The sequence below is a fragment of the Blennius ocellaris genome (genome assembly GCF_963422515.1).
Source record: "Blennius ocellaris genome assembly, chromosome: 4".
Taxonomy (NCBI): Eukaryota; Metazoa; Chordata; class Actinopteri; order Blenniiformes; family Blenniidae; genus Blennius; species Blennius ocellaris.
In genome coordinates this window covers 15,337,566-15,354,556 of record NC_137653.1, presented here as the reverse complement: position 1 = coordinate 15,354,556, position 16,991 = coordinate 15,337,566, and the positions used below count along the sequence as shown (strand labels likewise).

Genomic DNA, 16,991 nt, shown 5'->3' with positions numbered 1-16,991 from the left:
GTAATAGAGCTTTTCTTTGTTATCAAAACTACTTAACTACAGGTACAAAGTTACAGCTACAAAATATAGTAACTAGTATTAGTTAACTTTTAACCTCATTTAATTTCATTGTCAATTGAAAGCATTCATAAATTAAATATATATGTATATAAATTGTACTATTGGCATTTAATTTGTAATTAAATTCAGATATAGACGTGGGATTTTCTGTTCGGAGATTAAATTTGAATACAAAAAAAATATATAAACCAAAAGGTTTCAATGATATTTGAAATTGTGGGTGTACCCAGTAACTACTTACGATTTTTAAAGTCATGGAGGAGATACATGGTGTAAATTGCACTTGTTTGTGATGAGTGTTATACTCTTGAACAATACTTGAATTACTAATACATTATGATGAGTCTCAAAAACACAACTTCCATGCTACATAATTTCTTTGCATACAGCAATATCAAATGATGAGACTATTTAAACCTGCATTTTTACTTTATTTAAGAGTATTTCTTGTAAAAGAAGTACACTTGTGCGTCAAGTGTTGTTGGCTTGACTAAATATCTTGATACGACCTCCGACATTGCTCATAATACTTTGTTTTCGCAGGAGCGGCTGATTGGAGAGATTGATAAATTGAGAAATGAGATTGATCATTTGAAGCGCCGCAGTGGGGTATTCGGCGACGGAACTCACCCTCGGTACGCACAGACATCCGTGTGCACGTGGTTTCTCACACTGGCATTCACAATCACTCTGTAACTGGAACACTTTTGAGGGTAATCTGTTTTTTTTTTTTTTTAATGTAATCCCAGGTCTCACTTGGGCAGTGCCAGTGACCTTCGCTTCTCGGTGGTGGAGGGCCAAGATGGCCACTACAGCACGACCGTGATCAGGCGGGCACAGAAAGGCCGAATGTCGGCGCTGCGAGACGATCCAAACAAGGTGCTGATGGGAGTTCTTTACCCATTACAAAATGTACTAGCTGTAAGCGCACACACCGAGTTCAGTATTACGAACGTACAGAATCATTTATGAGATCACACTTCAACTACTCCTCTAACCTAACATGCAGCTTCTCTTCAGTGCTCAATCCATGGGCCACGTTTGCTTTGTGAGCAAGTGTCAGTGTGTGGCTGCCGTGACAACCTTCATGCCTAACTTCCCATTCTCTACTAACCTCTCTGTCTTTCTGCCTCTCTCACCTGCTGCCATGGACATGCTGTGTGATGTAAGTTTCCTGTTCATCCATTTCTCTTCATGGCTCCTCGAATGCGTCCGCGAGTGTCTTGTTTTTTTATGTGTCCGCAACCAATTCGGGACTCATCCAAGCACGTCGTTCCTTCGATGTATCGTTCGTGCCTGAAGATAGTACGGCATGTTTATCACTTTAGCACGACTTTATAAACTCACGCACGTGCGTTGTGTTTAGGTGTGTGCCGTGTTTGAGCAGGACTACCCGTCACTGCGCGGGAGCGTCAGTCACCTCCTCGGCAGCGACATCGAGGCAGAGTCGGACCTGGACGACGACGTCAGCTCGGCCCTGCTCTCTCCCAGCGGTCAATCAGACGCTCAGACTCTCGCTCTCATGCTGCAAGAGCAACTCGACGCTATCAACGAAGAGATAAGGTGGCTTATTAGAGACACGTTGCGTCACATCACAGGAGAGTTTCTGTCTAGAAATAGACAACATGGCTGAGCATCTAAGTTATCAACCTTAAAGAACATTTCATATTTCCTCATAAACTCATATCAAGCTTTTTTATGATTGTCATTTGAAATATTTCCCTTCCTTCCTTTTTAGTCATCTACTATAATTCATTGCATTTTTCAGACCAAAAAAATTGCTAGACAAAGTATTTTTCTTTTGTATGATACCTCCTTAATGTATTCAAAACATTTGGCTCTTATATTTATCAAAGAAATTGAATGGCACAATTTGATCTTGATGTTTTGATTTAATACAAAGATCCAGTTCTGCCCGACATTGTATCTAAAATATTTGTTGCTAAATATCTGAATGTTTACCAATATTAAAAGTGAAATAAGTCAACCTGTAACAAACAGGTGTTATATACTATGGAATACATAACCACATGCTATGGATATGTGTAATACATAAAGATATTAAAATGTATGTTTGTTAATAAAGGATTGCATATTAAGGCATGAAATTAAATACAGAGTTTTGTTTTCGCGAGTTCATAATATAGAGATAAGACCATTCGCTCCTCAGTTTGGCTTCCTGCTAGAAGAGGACACTGTTTATTGCAGTTTACAGTAAACAAGGTCTTCGTGTGACACCTCGGAATATGCTTTTGAAAGGAATATGCAGATTAGCTGATTATGCTACAGAGGAGCCAGACTCCCTCACAGCAATGCTATCTCAGTAATTCAAACATTTATTTTTCTGTACATTCTTTCGGTGTGTAATTTGGCATGTTTGTTAGATTGGAATTTGTTTTCAGCGTTACTTATAATTATTCAACCATCAGGGAGTCATAAAGTCGGTGGTTAATCAATGAATGGTTTATTAAGTTAAGAATTAACATGGAATGGAAGAATACATAGGCTATTTATGGCATGACTGTGTGTTGCAGGATGATCCAGGTGGAGAGAGAGTCGGCAGACCTGCGCTCGGATGAGATCGAGTCCCGTGTGAACAGCGGCAGCATGGATGGACTTAATGTGACACTTCGACCGCGGGCACTTCCCACCTCCGCCACCGCACAGTCCCTGGCATCGTCCTCCTCCCCGCCCACCAGTGGCCACTCCACACCCAAACATCACGGACGCAATACCAGCCACCATCTAGGCATCATGACTCTGGTCAGAGAGCGCACTGGCTAAGTTTGTCAAACACACCCACAAGCAGCCATATGTTGAGCTTCCACTGTTGTGTGTATCTTATTCAATATATAATGCATGTTGTTTTTTCATTTTTTTTATTTTATTTTTTTATTTTTTTGATAGCCAAGCGATCTGAGGAAGCACAGAAGAAAAGTAGCAGTAAGTTTGAAACATATATAAAATTGTGCTGATTTTTTATTTTGTTTTTAGTTTGCTATTTGTAACTGAGCTAAATGGTGCTGTTGTGATTTCCTCAGTCTCCGGTGGAAGTGGACAAAGCTACTATCAAGTGTGAAACATCACCTCCCTCCTCCCCTCGCAGTTTACGGCTGGAAACCAACTTCGCCCAATTTACAGGCAGTCTGGAGGATGGACGAGGGTATATATACACGCACACACACACACACACACACACACACACACACACACACACACACACACACACTCACACACACGCACTTTGCAAAACTTACATTAAAAAAATTATTCACACATACATGCATACATACATGCATACACACAAATGTGCTAGAACCCTTTGAATTTTTTATTCAGTTTTATTGCTATTGTGCAAATTGTGACAAAGTGCCCGATGTTCAGCTTTGTTTGCTCTGACAGTGACATTTTTCACACTGATGTTTTAGCATAGAGGACTGGATGCAATATGCATCCAGCATACTATTTCTATAGAGATATTCCAACACTTAAATGAGCTTCACTGCGTGAATCTATCTGATTGCAGTAAGCAAAAGAAAGGCATTAAGTCCTCCATTGGTCGATTGTTTGGGAAGAAGGAGAAGGGTCGGTTGGAGCAGACTGTTTGCAGGGATGGGCAATCTCTACCTGCTTTATCAGGTATGCTGGAGACTGTTTATTACATCCTTCTCCAAGAACTCTAGAATATTTTGTCAAATTCACCGATGGCGACTAAGACATATGTTGTGCTTCAGACTTTGAGATGGGCATCAGTGATACGATGACTCTGGGAAAACTGGGCACGCAGGCTGAACGGGACCGCAGGATGAAGAAAAAGTAAAAAAAAAACTAAACACCCAAAAAACAACAATTTGTGTTTTCGTAATTCCTTGTATTTTAATTTGTTTTCCGTTATATTTCCTATTCAGACATGAGCTTCTGGAAGATGCAAGGAAAAGAGGCCTGCCGTTTGCTCAGTGGGATGGCCCCACAGTCGTCTCATGGCTGGAGGTATCCCTCTTATCTAATCGCCAGAAGCGCTTTTTCCTGCAGCTTTCATGTCGAAAACGACAACTTAATGTGATACACAAGGATGACAAACACCAGGCTGACCATGCAGACTGATCGACGCGCCTGTCTCCTATCTTACCATTTATGGCAACATTGGCAGTAACGTTGAATGTTTGGATGACTCTCACCAGCTGTGGGTGGGCATGCCGGCCTGGTATGTGGCAGCCTGTCGTGCCAATGTGAAAAGTGGAGCCATCATGTCAGCCCTGTCGGACACTGAGATCCAGAGGGAGATTGGCATCAGCAACCCTCTGCACCGCCTCAAACTCCGCCTGGCCATCCAGGAGATGGTCTCCCTCACCAGCCCGTCCGCGCCTCTCACCTCCAGAACGGTAATTGAACACAACCGAGAGGCCTCCATGAACTCATATATGTGTATGCTTTATCAGCTAGCCTTTTTCGTATTGTCTATTTTTTTTCTTCTTTTTGCAGGCACATAAATATGTAAAAATAAAAAAAATAAAAAGTATGCACCAAAATACCGACTTAGTAAAAGAATTTTACATGAATACATTACCATATACTTTCAAAGCAATGGAATCATGAGTCATTTGCACTGAGATGCCTCCCACATGGACGAATGAGACAACGTAACGTCACCCTGCACCGTAAACCTGCTGCACCACTCGACTTAACCTTCACTCTGCACCCTTAGTGTTACCTACTCACAGTTGTTTTCGCCTTGTTTCATTCTTCTGTTCAGAGTGCAGCAGAGGCTGGGTTCATGCCTTCGACCACGCTAAATTTGTCCTTTTCGGCTGTCAGAAATGCATGACTTACTGTGGGAAAACAACACACAAACCGTGCCACATTTAGCTACGAGCTACCTGCCTGAAATACACTCCCTCCCTTGACGTCACTCAACACAATGTTTGTCTGTGTGTGTGTGTGTGTGTGTGTGTGTGTGTGTGTGTGTGTGTGTGTGTGTGTGTGTGTGTGTGTGTGTGTGTGTGTGTGTGTGTGTGTGTGTGTGTGTGTGTGTGTGTCGTGCGTGTGTGCGTGTGTGCGTGCGTGCGTCCGAATGGCGGTGGGGGGGCTGTTTGTGTTGGTATGTGTGGAAAATATATTCCGAGTGTGCATCCTCGGGTGTGTGCTTTTGTGTGTCCGTGTGTGCATGCTTTGTGTGTGTGTGTGTGTGTGTGTGTGTGTGTGTGTGTGTGTGTGTGTGTGTGTGTGTGTGTGTGTGTGTGTGTGTGTGTGTGTGTGTGTGCTTGGGTGTGTTTGGGTGTGTTCTTGTCCTCTGAGCAGTCCTCCGGAAATGTGTGGGTGACTCATGAAGAGATGGAGAACCTGGCTTCCTCCTCTAAAGCGGTCAGTACCATCTGGGTGCTCCCCTCCCCGTTACCCCCACCCAACACTCTCTCACGCTCTCACTGTCCCCACCGCGACACACATATGTCCCTCTCCCGGGAGACCCCTTGAAATACTCACTACTAACGCACTTCCTCCACGACTAACGCATTGTGTGTGCTTCTCCTAGCGTTTGTGTGTGCTGGTGGGATGTAACTGATGTAACCTGTGGTCATGTGATCTAACTCTCTATACAAAGTTTAACTGACAATATGACTGCCTCTGCTGTGTAACTACAATAAGGAGAAGGTTCACAGCAGAGCAAACGTGTGTGTGTGTGTGTGTGTGTGTGTGTGTGTGTGTGTGTGTGTGTGTGTGTGTGTGTGTGTGTGTGTGTGTGTGTGTGTGTGTGTGTGTGTGTGTGTGTGTGTGTGTCTGTGCGTGTGCGTGCGTGCGTGCGTGCGTGCGTGCGTGCGTGCGTGTGCGTGTGTTGTGATTGCATTGGATCAGCTCTGTTTCCCTAACTGTGTATTGTCTCTAACATGCTGCCACTCAGGATAATGAGGAGGGCAGCTGGGCTCAGGTGAGGCTGCTGAATTGTTAACGTCTATCCAACATTGAGTTCCATTGATCAGTACTCATGGGTCATAAACTTTGTCAGTTTCTTCTATTGAAGTAGAAACTAGTCTGTGTAGGTCTGGCAGCCATGACGCAAACTAAGATGTGTGTTCCTTAGGATCTTGGATCTGTTCTATCTGCATTGGATGAAGCTCTGACTTTTGTTATTCCACACTTTGGTTCTCCTGCTATCGCGTGTTACCATGCTTACTGTAAAAAATTTTACAATTCAACACATTTATATGAACCCAGCAGCATATTTACAGCCAAGCACTCAAACCTATTATCTCTTTCCAAAAAATTACAATAAAATCGTAAACCGTATCATTACCATGTAATCCGGAAACAGAAAGGCTTTTGTGTTCTTCCTCCAGACAAACTGTGTCCTTTTCTCCCTGTAGACTTTGGCATATGGAGACATGAATCATGAGTGGATAGGGAACGAATGGCTGCCGAGCCTTGGCCTGCCTCAGTACCGCTCCTACTTTATGGAGTGTCTGGTAGACGCACGCATGCTGGACCATCTGACCAAGAAGGACCTGAGGAGCCACCTGAAAATGGTGGACAGCTTCCACAGGTCTGCTGCTGTGTCAAGAAGATTAGCTGCTTCTTGATCTGCCCACTGTTTCATCTGCAAACTGGAAGCATTAGCATTGGAGATGAGAACGCTAATGATGCGCCTGTGCGTGTGTGTGTGTGTGTGTGTGTGTGTGTGTGTGTGTGTGTGTGTGTGTGTGTGTGTGTGTGTGTGTGTGTGTGTGTGTGTGTGTGTGTGTGTGTGTGTGTGTGTGTGTGTGTGTGAAACCAGGGCCAGTCTGCAGTATGGGATTATGTGCTTGAAGAGACTTAATTATGACAGAAAAGACCTGGAGCGTCGGAGGGAAGACAGCCAACATGACATGAAAGGTACACACTTTGCCCAGTATCTCTTCCACATGTAGTGTCAAAACAGCAGCAGCAACACACACACAAATCCAGACACATACATTGTGGGCTGATCTGGCGAGAGTACCCCCTAGTGGTTTTATTTATATTGTCAATTTGGAGTGAGCGGTGAAGCAGCTGCTCCTTAAACTGTCAAAAAGCCAGCCAGTGTGTAGGCCTGCAATCCTATGAACTAAAGCTCCACTTGCCAAGAATTTCTCTCTCACACACACACACACACACACACAGCCACACACACGTACACTTAGATCTGGCCGGCCTCCTCGCCCTTTTGACCTTGAGTTCAGCACATGAACTTGACTCAGCTGTCGTGTCAAATCAGATTCCCTCCCCGTTTACACACACACACACACACACACACACACACACACACACACACACACACACGCATACACACGCGCACACACATTCACAAACTCCGCCTCTTCCAACTTGGAAAGCAGGCTGACAGCTGTGCTTTAAATGAACAAAGGGAGTGTATCAGTGGTTTTGACACTATGTGGACATGTACATTATCTCTTTAGCCGTCTCTCTTTCTCTGTTTCTCTCCCTAAATGATGCTTCCTCTGTGTGGTTGTATGCTGACACACCTCCACTACCTTGCGTACCTTTGTGCCACAGTGACATAAATACTTTTTTTTTTTTTTGTTTAGATGTTTTGGTGTGGACTAATGAACAGGTAATCCACTGGGTCCAGTCCATTGGTCTGCGGGAGTACAGTGGGAACCTGTTGGAGAGCGGCATTCACGGAGCACTGGCTTCTCTGGATGAGACCTTTGACTACAGCAGCCTCGCACTCATCCTGCAGATCCCTATGCAGAACACGCAGGTGGATATAGTGGCAACTACTGTTTGAGCTCAACATACACTGAGTGAATTGTAGTGTCTGAGTGATTTCCAAGTGGAGACTGGTTGAATTTGACGGCAGATATAAAGACATAGGATCCCATAGGTGGTGAAAAACACAGACTAAATGCTGGAATACCTCGATTGTGGTATTGAGCCATAATATGAGGTTGAAACCTGTTGGTTTTGGTTGTTCAACTTGGTAAATGTAACTGCAACACAATACAGATGAATCTTTGAGATGTTACTTTCCTCACATTCTGGTAAATTCTGTGCAAAGTGAGCTTTAATAGATCTCTGCGCTGAGGATATCACGTCTCAGATAATGGGCCCTGCCAAATGTGAGTCTCTAATTAATGTTACATTTGGTCCTCTGCAGTAAGATGGTGGGGGCGTGATGACTCACTGTTCCTTCTGATAAAAGTTAGTGAAACTACCCGCTGTTAAATGAACACTGCAGAGGCAGGTACAGCTGGTATCATCAGCTCTCCGTTGTTGCAGGTCTTCACTAGATTAATTAAATTCAACAATTAACTTAGGATATTAAAAACAAGAGACCAAGATGTTCTGCTGACCCTGACGTCAAGGGACAATCCATTTATGGACGGCCAGCTACTAGTTAGTAAACTTTTGCTCGTTGTAAGTGGAGCGCCTCACTATGGACCGAACATAAACTGTGGGGGCTTTTCCGACTGACCTCCAGCTCCCTGTTCAGCCACGTTAAGTGCGATCACAGGCCACAGAGAGGAAAATAGATTCAGTTCAAAGGGACCTGCAAACTGTAAAAGTGAGAAGTAAACAACCGCGAATGACTTCACAGGAAGTAAGTGAGAAGTGCGTCAGTCGCTTGGATCCCACAGAACAGGGAGGGGTTGACAAGAGACCTCTTGTGCTGATATTCAGATTAACAGCAAAATCCTCCAAACAGCTGTTCCAAATGACACCAATACCAGCCAACTCTAACTAAGGATGTGGGATGTTTTGTTTTTTTTAATTGTGGCACTTGAAAGACAAATGTATGAATAAGTGTAAATGAATTAAAACAGCAAAAGCTGCAGTAATGTAGAAACTTCATGACTTACGAATGAATCACAGCCATGAGGATTTTCGGTACAGCCTTCCCTCTCGTGGTCTTTTACTTGCAGGATTTTTTTCCTCATTATTTGTTTGAGAAGAAATATTGATAATAATCCATTGGTCGATAAAGTTATAAATGATTTAATTAAAAGACATGTTTACACCTGAAATTGTCATGAAATGATGTGATATGCTTCAAAAACCAAAAAAAGTAGCAAACTATATAGAATGACTTCTATATTTTATAAAGACCGTGTTTGAAGATAAAGGCTACAGCTCATCTTCTCAAATTCACTGGAATGTTCTGGCATAATAAACTGAAACTGTTGTTGATTTGACCAATGCTATTTTGACTCAATCATTTTTGTAAATATTTTTACGGTGGTGTTTTTGTGGCCTGAGTAAGGCACCAGGTAGGGAGACTCTCGTTCCCTGTTTCAGGCCTGGCAGAAAAAATATATTAAATAGATAAACACATTTTCAAAAATGTGCCTAATGTACTTCTTTTTATATGATGTAGGTACTAAAAATAGTTTGAATATATTTGCTTTGCCATATCTTTAATTTAATTGAAGGTAATTTGGTGGTAGTGGGGGGGGGGGGGGTTATGAGGTTTGAACAGAATAACACAATGGATATAAATAATGATCAACTGTGCACACGATTGAGTGTTATTATTATTATTAAAAAAATGTCCTCATGCTGTGAAGTCACTGCAGGCTTTCTGGCATTTCCTTCGCAGTCTATCCTCCCAACAATTTGTTGCTGTTGTGTCAGTTGTTTTTATGAGAGCTGTTGATTTACTTTTTAGTGACGCAGTGTGTGAAGTCAGCATTTTCCGCTGCTGCCTGCCAACATTTCATTCAGCCTAGGTTTCTGTAGCGATTGCTCTCAGATCAAAAGTGCTCAGATTTCCTCATACACTTTAGAGAATTCCCTGATCACAGATTCCTTCCCTGTCGTTTCACATTTACAGGTGATTGCTTCTGGAAAATGAACAAAAAAAACGTTTATTACAGGGTGTTGTTTTGGTTGTGTTTTGGGGTTTTAATTAGCAGGTATTAGGGTCACCATCAGCTTTTGTGTGCTTTCCAGCTTACGGGGGCTTTTTTTGTTTTACAGGCGCGGCAGGTTCTGGAGAGGGAGTTCAACAACCTGCTGGCCTTGGGGACAGACCGCCGATTAGAGGAGGTAACTACTAGAGCTGCTGCTTTGATCAAATTCATATTGATGAAAAAGTCACAAACAGAAAAAAAAATTTAAATGTGTGACTGCATTTGTTTGTTGCTGCAGAGTGGCGATGATAAGTCGTTTCGACGCTCCCCATCATGGCGTAAGAGGTTCCGGGCTCGTGAAGGAGGGGCGGGCTTGGGCATGATGGCGGGCTCCATGGAAACGTTGCCTGCTGGCTTCCGCATGCCGGCCATGACCATGCCACCCTCTATGACTCTGGCATCGAGGAAACAGCTTCAGCCTGAAGGTGCGTTTCCATCTCAACCCAGCGACTTCTAAGCGTGTGTGATATTCCGTATGTCTCTCTGACTAACTGCATGTTGTGTTCTCTCTGTGCTGCCGTGCCTCCAAACCCACTGCACCACCTCCTCTTTAGTTCCTCCCCCAGCGCCTCCGAGACTTGACCCCTCGGCCGTGCGGACGTACTCATGCTAACTACACTCAGCTTACTAACAGGAGCGCTAATGCTGACAGGTGAGTTGACAAATAAAACCTCCGGGATCAGTTGAGTCTCTGTATCCCAGAACCTCAATGACCCGAGGGCCGCCCTTCAAGAAGACAATAGGTCGACTTGTGAGCAGCGGGAGACCTCGTCGTCGTCGTTGCTCAAGGGCCCATGACCAGTTATTGAGATGTTGACATTGTGTTTCAACAAATGGTTTGAGATCAGGAAATCACACTTGCATGTTTCTACATTCATGATAGAACATCGCTGTTCACTCGAAAACCAGACATCCCAAACGTTTTGTGAATGGTGTATTTCTGCATCAAGAATTTCCAGTGGATATAAATCTTGGATCGAAATGCTATGAGGTGAAAGTACTTACCACTGCAACACTGCGCCCCGCCACAGTTTTTAACAGAAAAGATAAATCACAGATTGAATAAATTCATCTAAATTCTCTAAACCATGGATATTTCAACTGTGGGACTGGAAACAATTTTGGGTGAAATGCTTGACTTCTTAATGTTTTCCACGTTGTGACATATCTTCAAAATATCTTCTTTTGGTTTTCATAAACAATAAAAAAACCATTTAATACGTTGCATTTTTTTTCTATATTATCTGCACCTCTGCGAAGCTGATATTTTTATTTTATTGTATCTTCATCCCACACATTTGTGTTTAATTAATTATTCAAAGTTTTGACCTCATTTGTTTTTCAATTTTTTGAAAGTTAAGCCAAGCGAATTAGAATGTTTCCATGTTCTTTTTGTCATTACGTATTTAAACTAATTTCGGTTATATGAAGCCATGGATGAAAAGATCAGATATAGTAGGTTTTCACATCACTCCTGCTTGTGGTCTTCAGTAGATGAATCTGGTGGCCACCGACCTGACTTTCCTCTTTTACTCTCTCTTTCAGTGCATTCTCATTACCTGTATGGACATATGCTTGCGGCCTTTTGAGAGTGATATGCCAAATCTGGAGAGGGGGACCTGGGTGCCTCGGGGGTGGGAACGCTTCGCCCCCTCTGTTGCCCGGCCTTTCCTCCCACTCTTCACCTCTCACACCTCTCCTACGGACACGTGCAATACAGAGGCCAACTCTGACCTTTGAAACTCTCGAGGGTGCTCATTGTCTGCGCTCGCTGCTGTAAAGGAGGCTCTTCCTGGTCTCTCCCAGTTTACCCCAGTGCTCCCAGTAGCCTTGTTGTTGTGGTGTCGTGCTCCTGCTCCCCTGGTCTCAGCTGTGGGTTCTTGTACTGGTTTTAATGGTCTCGACATGGCCAAGTTCAAACCAATCTCCCTCCGTCATCACGTCTTTTGTGACATCGCAGTGGAGAATTGATTATGATGATGATGATGATGATGATGATGATGATGATGATGATGATGATGATGATGATGATGATGATGACAGCCATTGGTTTTTACTTGGGAATGATGAATACTTGTATAAAAGGCAGATCCCTCCGCACATTACCCCTCTACCGGTTATGCAAGGTATTTATCGTCTCTGTACATAAAATGAATGACTTATGTTTTTTATAGAAATATTATATATATAAATATATATAGATATATTGGAAATATATATGGAAAACAATATAACGTCATTACTGTATGAAACCCAATGCCCTGTATTCAATAGTGACTGTTCTCTCTTTCTCTTCCTTTCTCTTTCTCTCTGCGTCGGACCTCCGTGTGTCTTTTGCTGTATGCCGTCAGTGTGTGAATTGTTGGTGGGAGAGACTTGCTAAGGGAAGTGAGTGTTTCTACAAGGACTCTTTACAGGTTCATGGGTCCAATTTCAAACTTCTCTCTTTGCCTCTTCTCCCGTTCTTTCCTCCTTCCTCCTCCTCTTTTGACACGATGTAGCTGTTACCTCTCCTCTCTCCGCCTTTCTCGCCTTCTGTATGACACTATGTAGCCTAGAATAGAGAGAATCCTTTATTATGACGTGTGTGTGTGTGTGTGTGTGTGTGTGTGTGTGTGTGTGTGTGTGTGTGTGTGTGTGTGTGTGTGTGTGTGTGTGTGTGTGTGTGTGTGTGTGTGTGTGTGTGTGTGTGTGTGTGTGCGAGAGATTACGGGAGTCGAAGTGCTCGAGACTTGTAGAGAAGTTGCGTGTGAGTGCAAGAGGCCGACCCCCAGCCATGTGACCATGACTTTTCTCTGTGGACGGTAGTGTGAACACTGTAGCTCCCCCCCCCCCTTTTGACTCCTTACTTCTCTCTCAAATCAAACTGTAAACTGCTGCTCAACATCAGCCAATGATACCCACATGGAACTGCTCTCAGTGACAGACTTGCCTGATGTCGTTTTGTCACCTCCCATTTAGTTGCCATGGAGACTTGCTATCGAGCAGTCAGTACCCTTGGCTGGAAAACTCCTCGTCTAATGAGAACACAGCATATGAACCAGTGAAGTGCTGGATGGGTGTACAATCTTTCTTTTTTTTTTATTTGACAGTTTTTCCAAGGTGTCTAAAAGGTGTAACGTGCTATGTGGCAGCTATGAGTACTGTGTCTTTATTCCAGGTGTGAAACAATGCTGACAAATCAAGATTTTATTATTTGGCTATTTAAAAAAAAAGTGTACTGTATTTATGACACTATATAGACATGAGTAAAGCTGTTTTTTAAAGATTTCGGCTGTTGTTGTTTTTTCTTTTCAAGTTGGTAGGATCAGGACTTTAGCTCAAACCCAATGTGTGCTTTTGAAATCAATAATTTGGTTTGTCATGAATATTCACACTAAATACGAATAATATGAAACAAAAAAACAAACTTATTTTAAAGGAGCTTGATTTTTGGGGCGTCAATCTGTTAGGCAGAGCACAGGTTACATTATAATAGTGTATGACAGACATGAACGTGTTTCTACAGCCCGACAAACAGCGATAATAAAATCTTCAACTGTCCCGTACACTCATGAAATAGTTCCAGACCCTGCTGTGGTGTAGCTCCATTCATGTCTATACAGTAAGGATGAGGAGGAGCAAAGGCTGATGAAATCATTGTCATTGGATGCTTTTAAATCCACTAGAGGTTTTTATGCTTGTTTCCGAGGGGGAAGATGCGTATACAAGTTATTTAGAATATTTTATAGAACACTGGTGAACTACAACCATCACCAGGATAACAAGGTGTACAATAAAGCATTTTGCTTTTTTATTATTTATTTCTGAAATGCCCATTGTGTGATAGACTGCATTGTTGGTAATAGAAAACAGGGTATTGAAAATGATCTTTAATTAAGGAAATTAAACAGAAAATATCACTTTTCTACAAATACACAACAATCTTAGTTATAAAAGTCAAAAATAAATTAGCAAAAAAATAAAAAATAACAATGACAAAACCACTCTGTAGAAAAAGGGAACGTATTTACATCACTAGCATTCAATAACCAGTTTAAATTAAGCAGATCTTGGTCAACACTGCCATGGTACATATTGGCCCCACAAATAAACCCATGTTTTGAATTTTTTAAGCAATAAAAACTCACACAAAAAGAATGAAAGATCAGGGAAAGGTTTTCAAAAGAGGAAAACTTAACTTAAGAAATAAACAGGTTTCATCATCATTCGTCTGTGGCTCTCTGAGTGTGGAGGTGAGCCTAATAGAGATCCACTCAAACAACTAAGTGTCGGGTTCATGCAGCAAATCTCTAGTTTGACTGAGCTTCTGTGGCTCCGAAAGACAACTCTGGACCGCAGGATAAGGCAGGACAAGAAGGGAATAAGGCCTTATTGTGAACATGAGGAATTTGATGTGGTACGCAGACCCTTAGATGAGCACAGTTACAAGAATGATCACATTTACAAATTTTTAAATTTAGCACAAGACAAATAACATTCAGATCAGTAGATGCACAAAATGATAAATACTTTAGAATTGGTTCCCAGGCTCCAATACAAATTGTCACTTCCTTTTTGTTTGTATGTGGCTCTCTGTGCACCTATGGGTCCGCTGGTTGGAGAGTCTATTTGGGAATGTCCACAGGAAAGGCCACCGGTCCATCGGCTGCGGTGATGCCGTCCACGATGGAGGTCAATACACGCATGTTCCCCTGGTCTGGGGAGTCAGCGGCACTCAAAAGATCTGCGAAGAGACCCAGTAACACACTTAGTACCTCTGCGTGTGTGCGTGTGTGTGTGTGTGTGTGTGTGTGTGTGTGTGTGTGTGTGTGTGTGTGTGTGTGTGTGTGTGTGTGTGTGTGTGTGTGTGTGTGTGTGTGTGTGTGTGTGCTGAACTTTGCTCACCCTCGCTGCTGTAGCTCTGCGTGCACTGCTCCGGGGTGCTACTCCACTCTGGACTGCTGCAGCAGGTGCTGCCCGAACTGGGCTCGCTTGATGACGACACCTGTTACCATAGAGATGCACGCACAGAAGTTGCTGTCAGTCACTCTGTTGTGATACGGCACACCACCCAACCCCTCACTAACACACACACACACCATTCCGCGGCACACGTTTGCGAGCCGTCAGTGCATGTTGTGACATCAGAGGGAAATGTGATGACTTTTCTGTCAGAAAATACACGTGGAAAAAAAACGCTGCTGTGCGTATGTAGAATTTCATTCGACATATTTTAGTTTGAGAGACACAAATAGATCTGTATGTGATTAGAGGAGCAGAAAACTAGATCACTTTGCCAAACTTCCAAAAGAACAGCAATTGATTGTTTTAGTGTCAAACAGGAACGGAAGTCTATTGACCCCTAACATATCTCAGAACTTATGAGTTCATCAAAGTTACACATTTCCTGAAAAATCCTTAATTTCCTTTTGTAATAGTTTGAAGTTAGTATTTTTACTTTTCTACTCCTGTCATCTTTTCAGCTGTTTTGCTTTTCTTAGCTTTTCCTTAGTGTTCGAGCCTCACCTCTACACACACCCCCCCTCCCATCTTCTTTCTCTGTCTCACTTACTCTTGGCTGGGTGGCACTGGGTCGGTAGTGAAGTCCCTGCTGTCCGGTCTCGGTGTCCTGCTGGTTGAGGGAGGACACCAGGGCCTGCAGCCTTTCGATGTACTGGATGGCACTCCGCAAGATCTCCACCTTGGGCAGCCTTTGATTTGGGTTCATCAGGGTGCTCCTCTTCAGCGCATCGAAGGCCTCGTTCACCTTCTTCAGACGTCTCTTCTCCCTCAGCGTGGCCGCTCTCCGACGGTCCATGGTCACCGTCTTCCTTTTGCACAGCTTACAGGCCCAGGGCAGGCACTGGCCTGGGCAGTGGGGCTCGGTGTGAGGTGACAGGCTGGATGGAGAGGCTTTGTCCTCCGTACCTGTCACTCCAACCCCAACACCCCCCGACAAACTCCCGCACAAGCCCATCATGGAGTTCCTGTCCTGGTAACCGGCTTGGTCATACGCCCCCGGCAGACGAGAGGGGAAGTAGGTGTCTCCTCCTTCATAGAAGCGCTGGTCAGGGAAGAAGTAGGGGTTGGTCTCGAAAAGCTCCATGCTGGACAACGCCGCGGTGTGTACGTAAAAGGGCCAAAGATTCCCGTTTCCCCCTGGAACCGCTCGGCAGTAAGTGGTCTTGGTCCTGCGGTCTGGTGCGTGTGTTGGAGTGTTACGTGTGTGAGCTTGTCTTCTGTTCCTGGCCGGAGTTTCTGATGAGTGGAAGACGTGTGGAGAACAACTGGTGTGGAGCAACTGTAGGCTGGCATTTAAACCCCTCTGCCTGCTGCAGGATCACAGGGTTAAAATTAGCACGAGCCCCCAGAAACCTGACACGACGTTTAGCTGTTGCTGCACATCTACACTTCACATCTCTGTTGGGCTCTGCTCTCTAGGGCTTTAAGGCCCGTTTGTGTGTGCGCGTGTGTGCCCTTCTGTGGGCTTTTGAGCTCATGTGCATCTTAAGAGGCCAGGATATGATCGAGTTGCTGTGGAAATGGGAGAGATAACCTCAGATCAAAGATGTCCGTCTTAATGAACTAATCCCCGACTCGCGTCCCGCTCCATGACACCACAGATGAGGGGCGGTAAGGGACAGTCTGGAGACAGCTGTCACTTCGACTGGGAGCCAGTGACAAAAAGGTGCCTGACTTCCCTTCAAGTTTTGATGGGGGACCAGAGGTTGTTGTTTATTTAGAACTCGGTCATAGTTAGAGTAGTGCTGTTGTGACGGATGCGATGTCACGTTCATAATGATTCACTGCATCAATAATATACAAATTGTACAAAGGCTATGGTGACATTAAAGCTTGATTCTGGGTATTAGCTTTTTTTATAACCACATGCATAGCTCCTGACTTCACTCGTAAGATGATTGCACAGTATGATGCAAGTGACCTTCTGAGCTCTAACGTGTTTAGAACCAGGCAAGTCCACACAGCACCGTACACTGATCACCAGGCTGACACTGGCTCACATTACTCTCCAGAGCAGAGGGACAATATCGCGGTGGCCATGCGGGG

The 16,991-nt window shown here is 43.8% G+C and overlaps 2 protein-coding genes across 4 annotated transcripts in view; one reads left to right on the top strand and one right to left on the bottom strand.

The window, feature by feature from the left end:
- Positions 1-10,554, top strand: part of ppfia4 (PTPRF interacting protein alpha 4) — a gene marked incomplete at both ends in the record, with an annotated part of 55,088 nt that extends 44,534 nt beyond the window's left edge. For 2 of the 3 annotated variants that reach the window (XM_080494961.1, XM_080494960.1), the window contains 18 exons: positions 604-695; positions 810-939; positions 1,427-1,623; positions 2,595-2,823; positions 2,968-3,003; positions 3,102-3,223; positions 3,587-3,699; positions 3,795-3,876; positions 3,969-4,050; positions 4,242-4,442; positions 5,359-5,421; positions 5,957-5,983; positions 6,420-6,595; positions 6,827-6,924; positions 7,617-7,792; positions 10,009-10,077; positions 10,180-10,366; positions 10,496-10,554. In XM_080494961.1, coding sequence (XP_080351087.1) covers positions 604-695; positions 810-939; positions 1,427-1,623; positions 2,595-2,823; positions 2,968-3,003; positions 3,102-3,223; positions 3,587-3,699; positions 3,795-3,876; positions 3,969-4,050; positions 4,242-4,442; positions 5,359-5,421; positions 5,957-5,983; positions 6,420-6,595; positions 6,827-6,924; positions 7,617-7,792; positions 10,009-10,077; positions 10,180-10,366; positions 10,496-10,554 — 2,139 coding nt within the window. The remainder of the gene's footprint in view (positions 1-603; positions 696-809; positions 940-1,426; positions 1,624-2,594; positions 2,824-2,967; positions 3,004-3,101; positions 3,224-3,586; positions 3,700-3,794; positions 3,877-3,968; positions 4,051-4,241; positions 4,443-5,358; positions 5,422-5,956; positions 5,984-6,419; positions 6,596-6,826; positions 6,925-7,616; positions 7,793-10,008; positions 10,078-10,179; positions 10,367-10,495) is intronic. The other variant, XM_080494962.1, reaches the window with a different exon arrangement.
- Positions 10,555-13,804: 3,250 nt separating this feature from the next.
- myog (myogenin) lies at positions 13,805-16,195 on the bottom strand. Its single transcript, XM_080494970.1, has 3 exons — positions 15,496-16,195; positions 14,829-14,928; positions 13,805-14,667 (listed from the first exon to the last, which is right to left on the bottom strand). Exons 1-3 carry the CDS (start codon positions 16,027-16,029, stop codon positions 14,549-14,551), a joined length of 753 nt encoding a protein of 250 aa, XP_080351096.1. The 5' UTR covers positions 16,030-16,195; the 3' UTR covers positions 13,805-14,548.
- Positions 16,196-16,991: the final 796 nt, after the last annotated feature.

What these genes read in the sequence shown, in the direction of transcription:
- myog (XM_080494970.1), bottom strand. Translation starts at nt 16,029, where the DNA reads ATGGAGCTTTTCGAGACCAACCCCTACTTCTTCCCTGACCAGCGCTTC. An exon ending in CCAGTGCCACCCAGCCAAGA is followed by an intron (nt 14,929 to 15,495) that starts GTAAGTGAGACA and finishes CTATGGTAACAG; the next exon opens with GTGTCGTCATCAAGCGAGCC. An exon ending in GCAGAGCTACAGCAGCGAGG is followed by an intron (nt 14,668 to 14,828) that starts GTGAGCAAAGTT and finishes GTCTCTTCGCAG; the next exon opens with ATCTTTTGAGTGCCGCTGAC.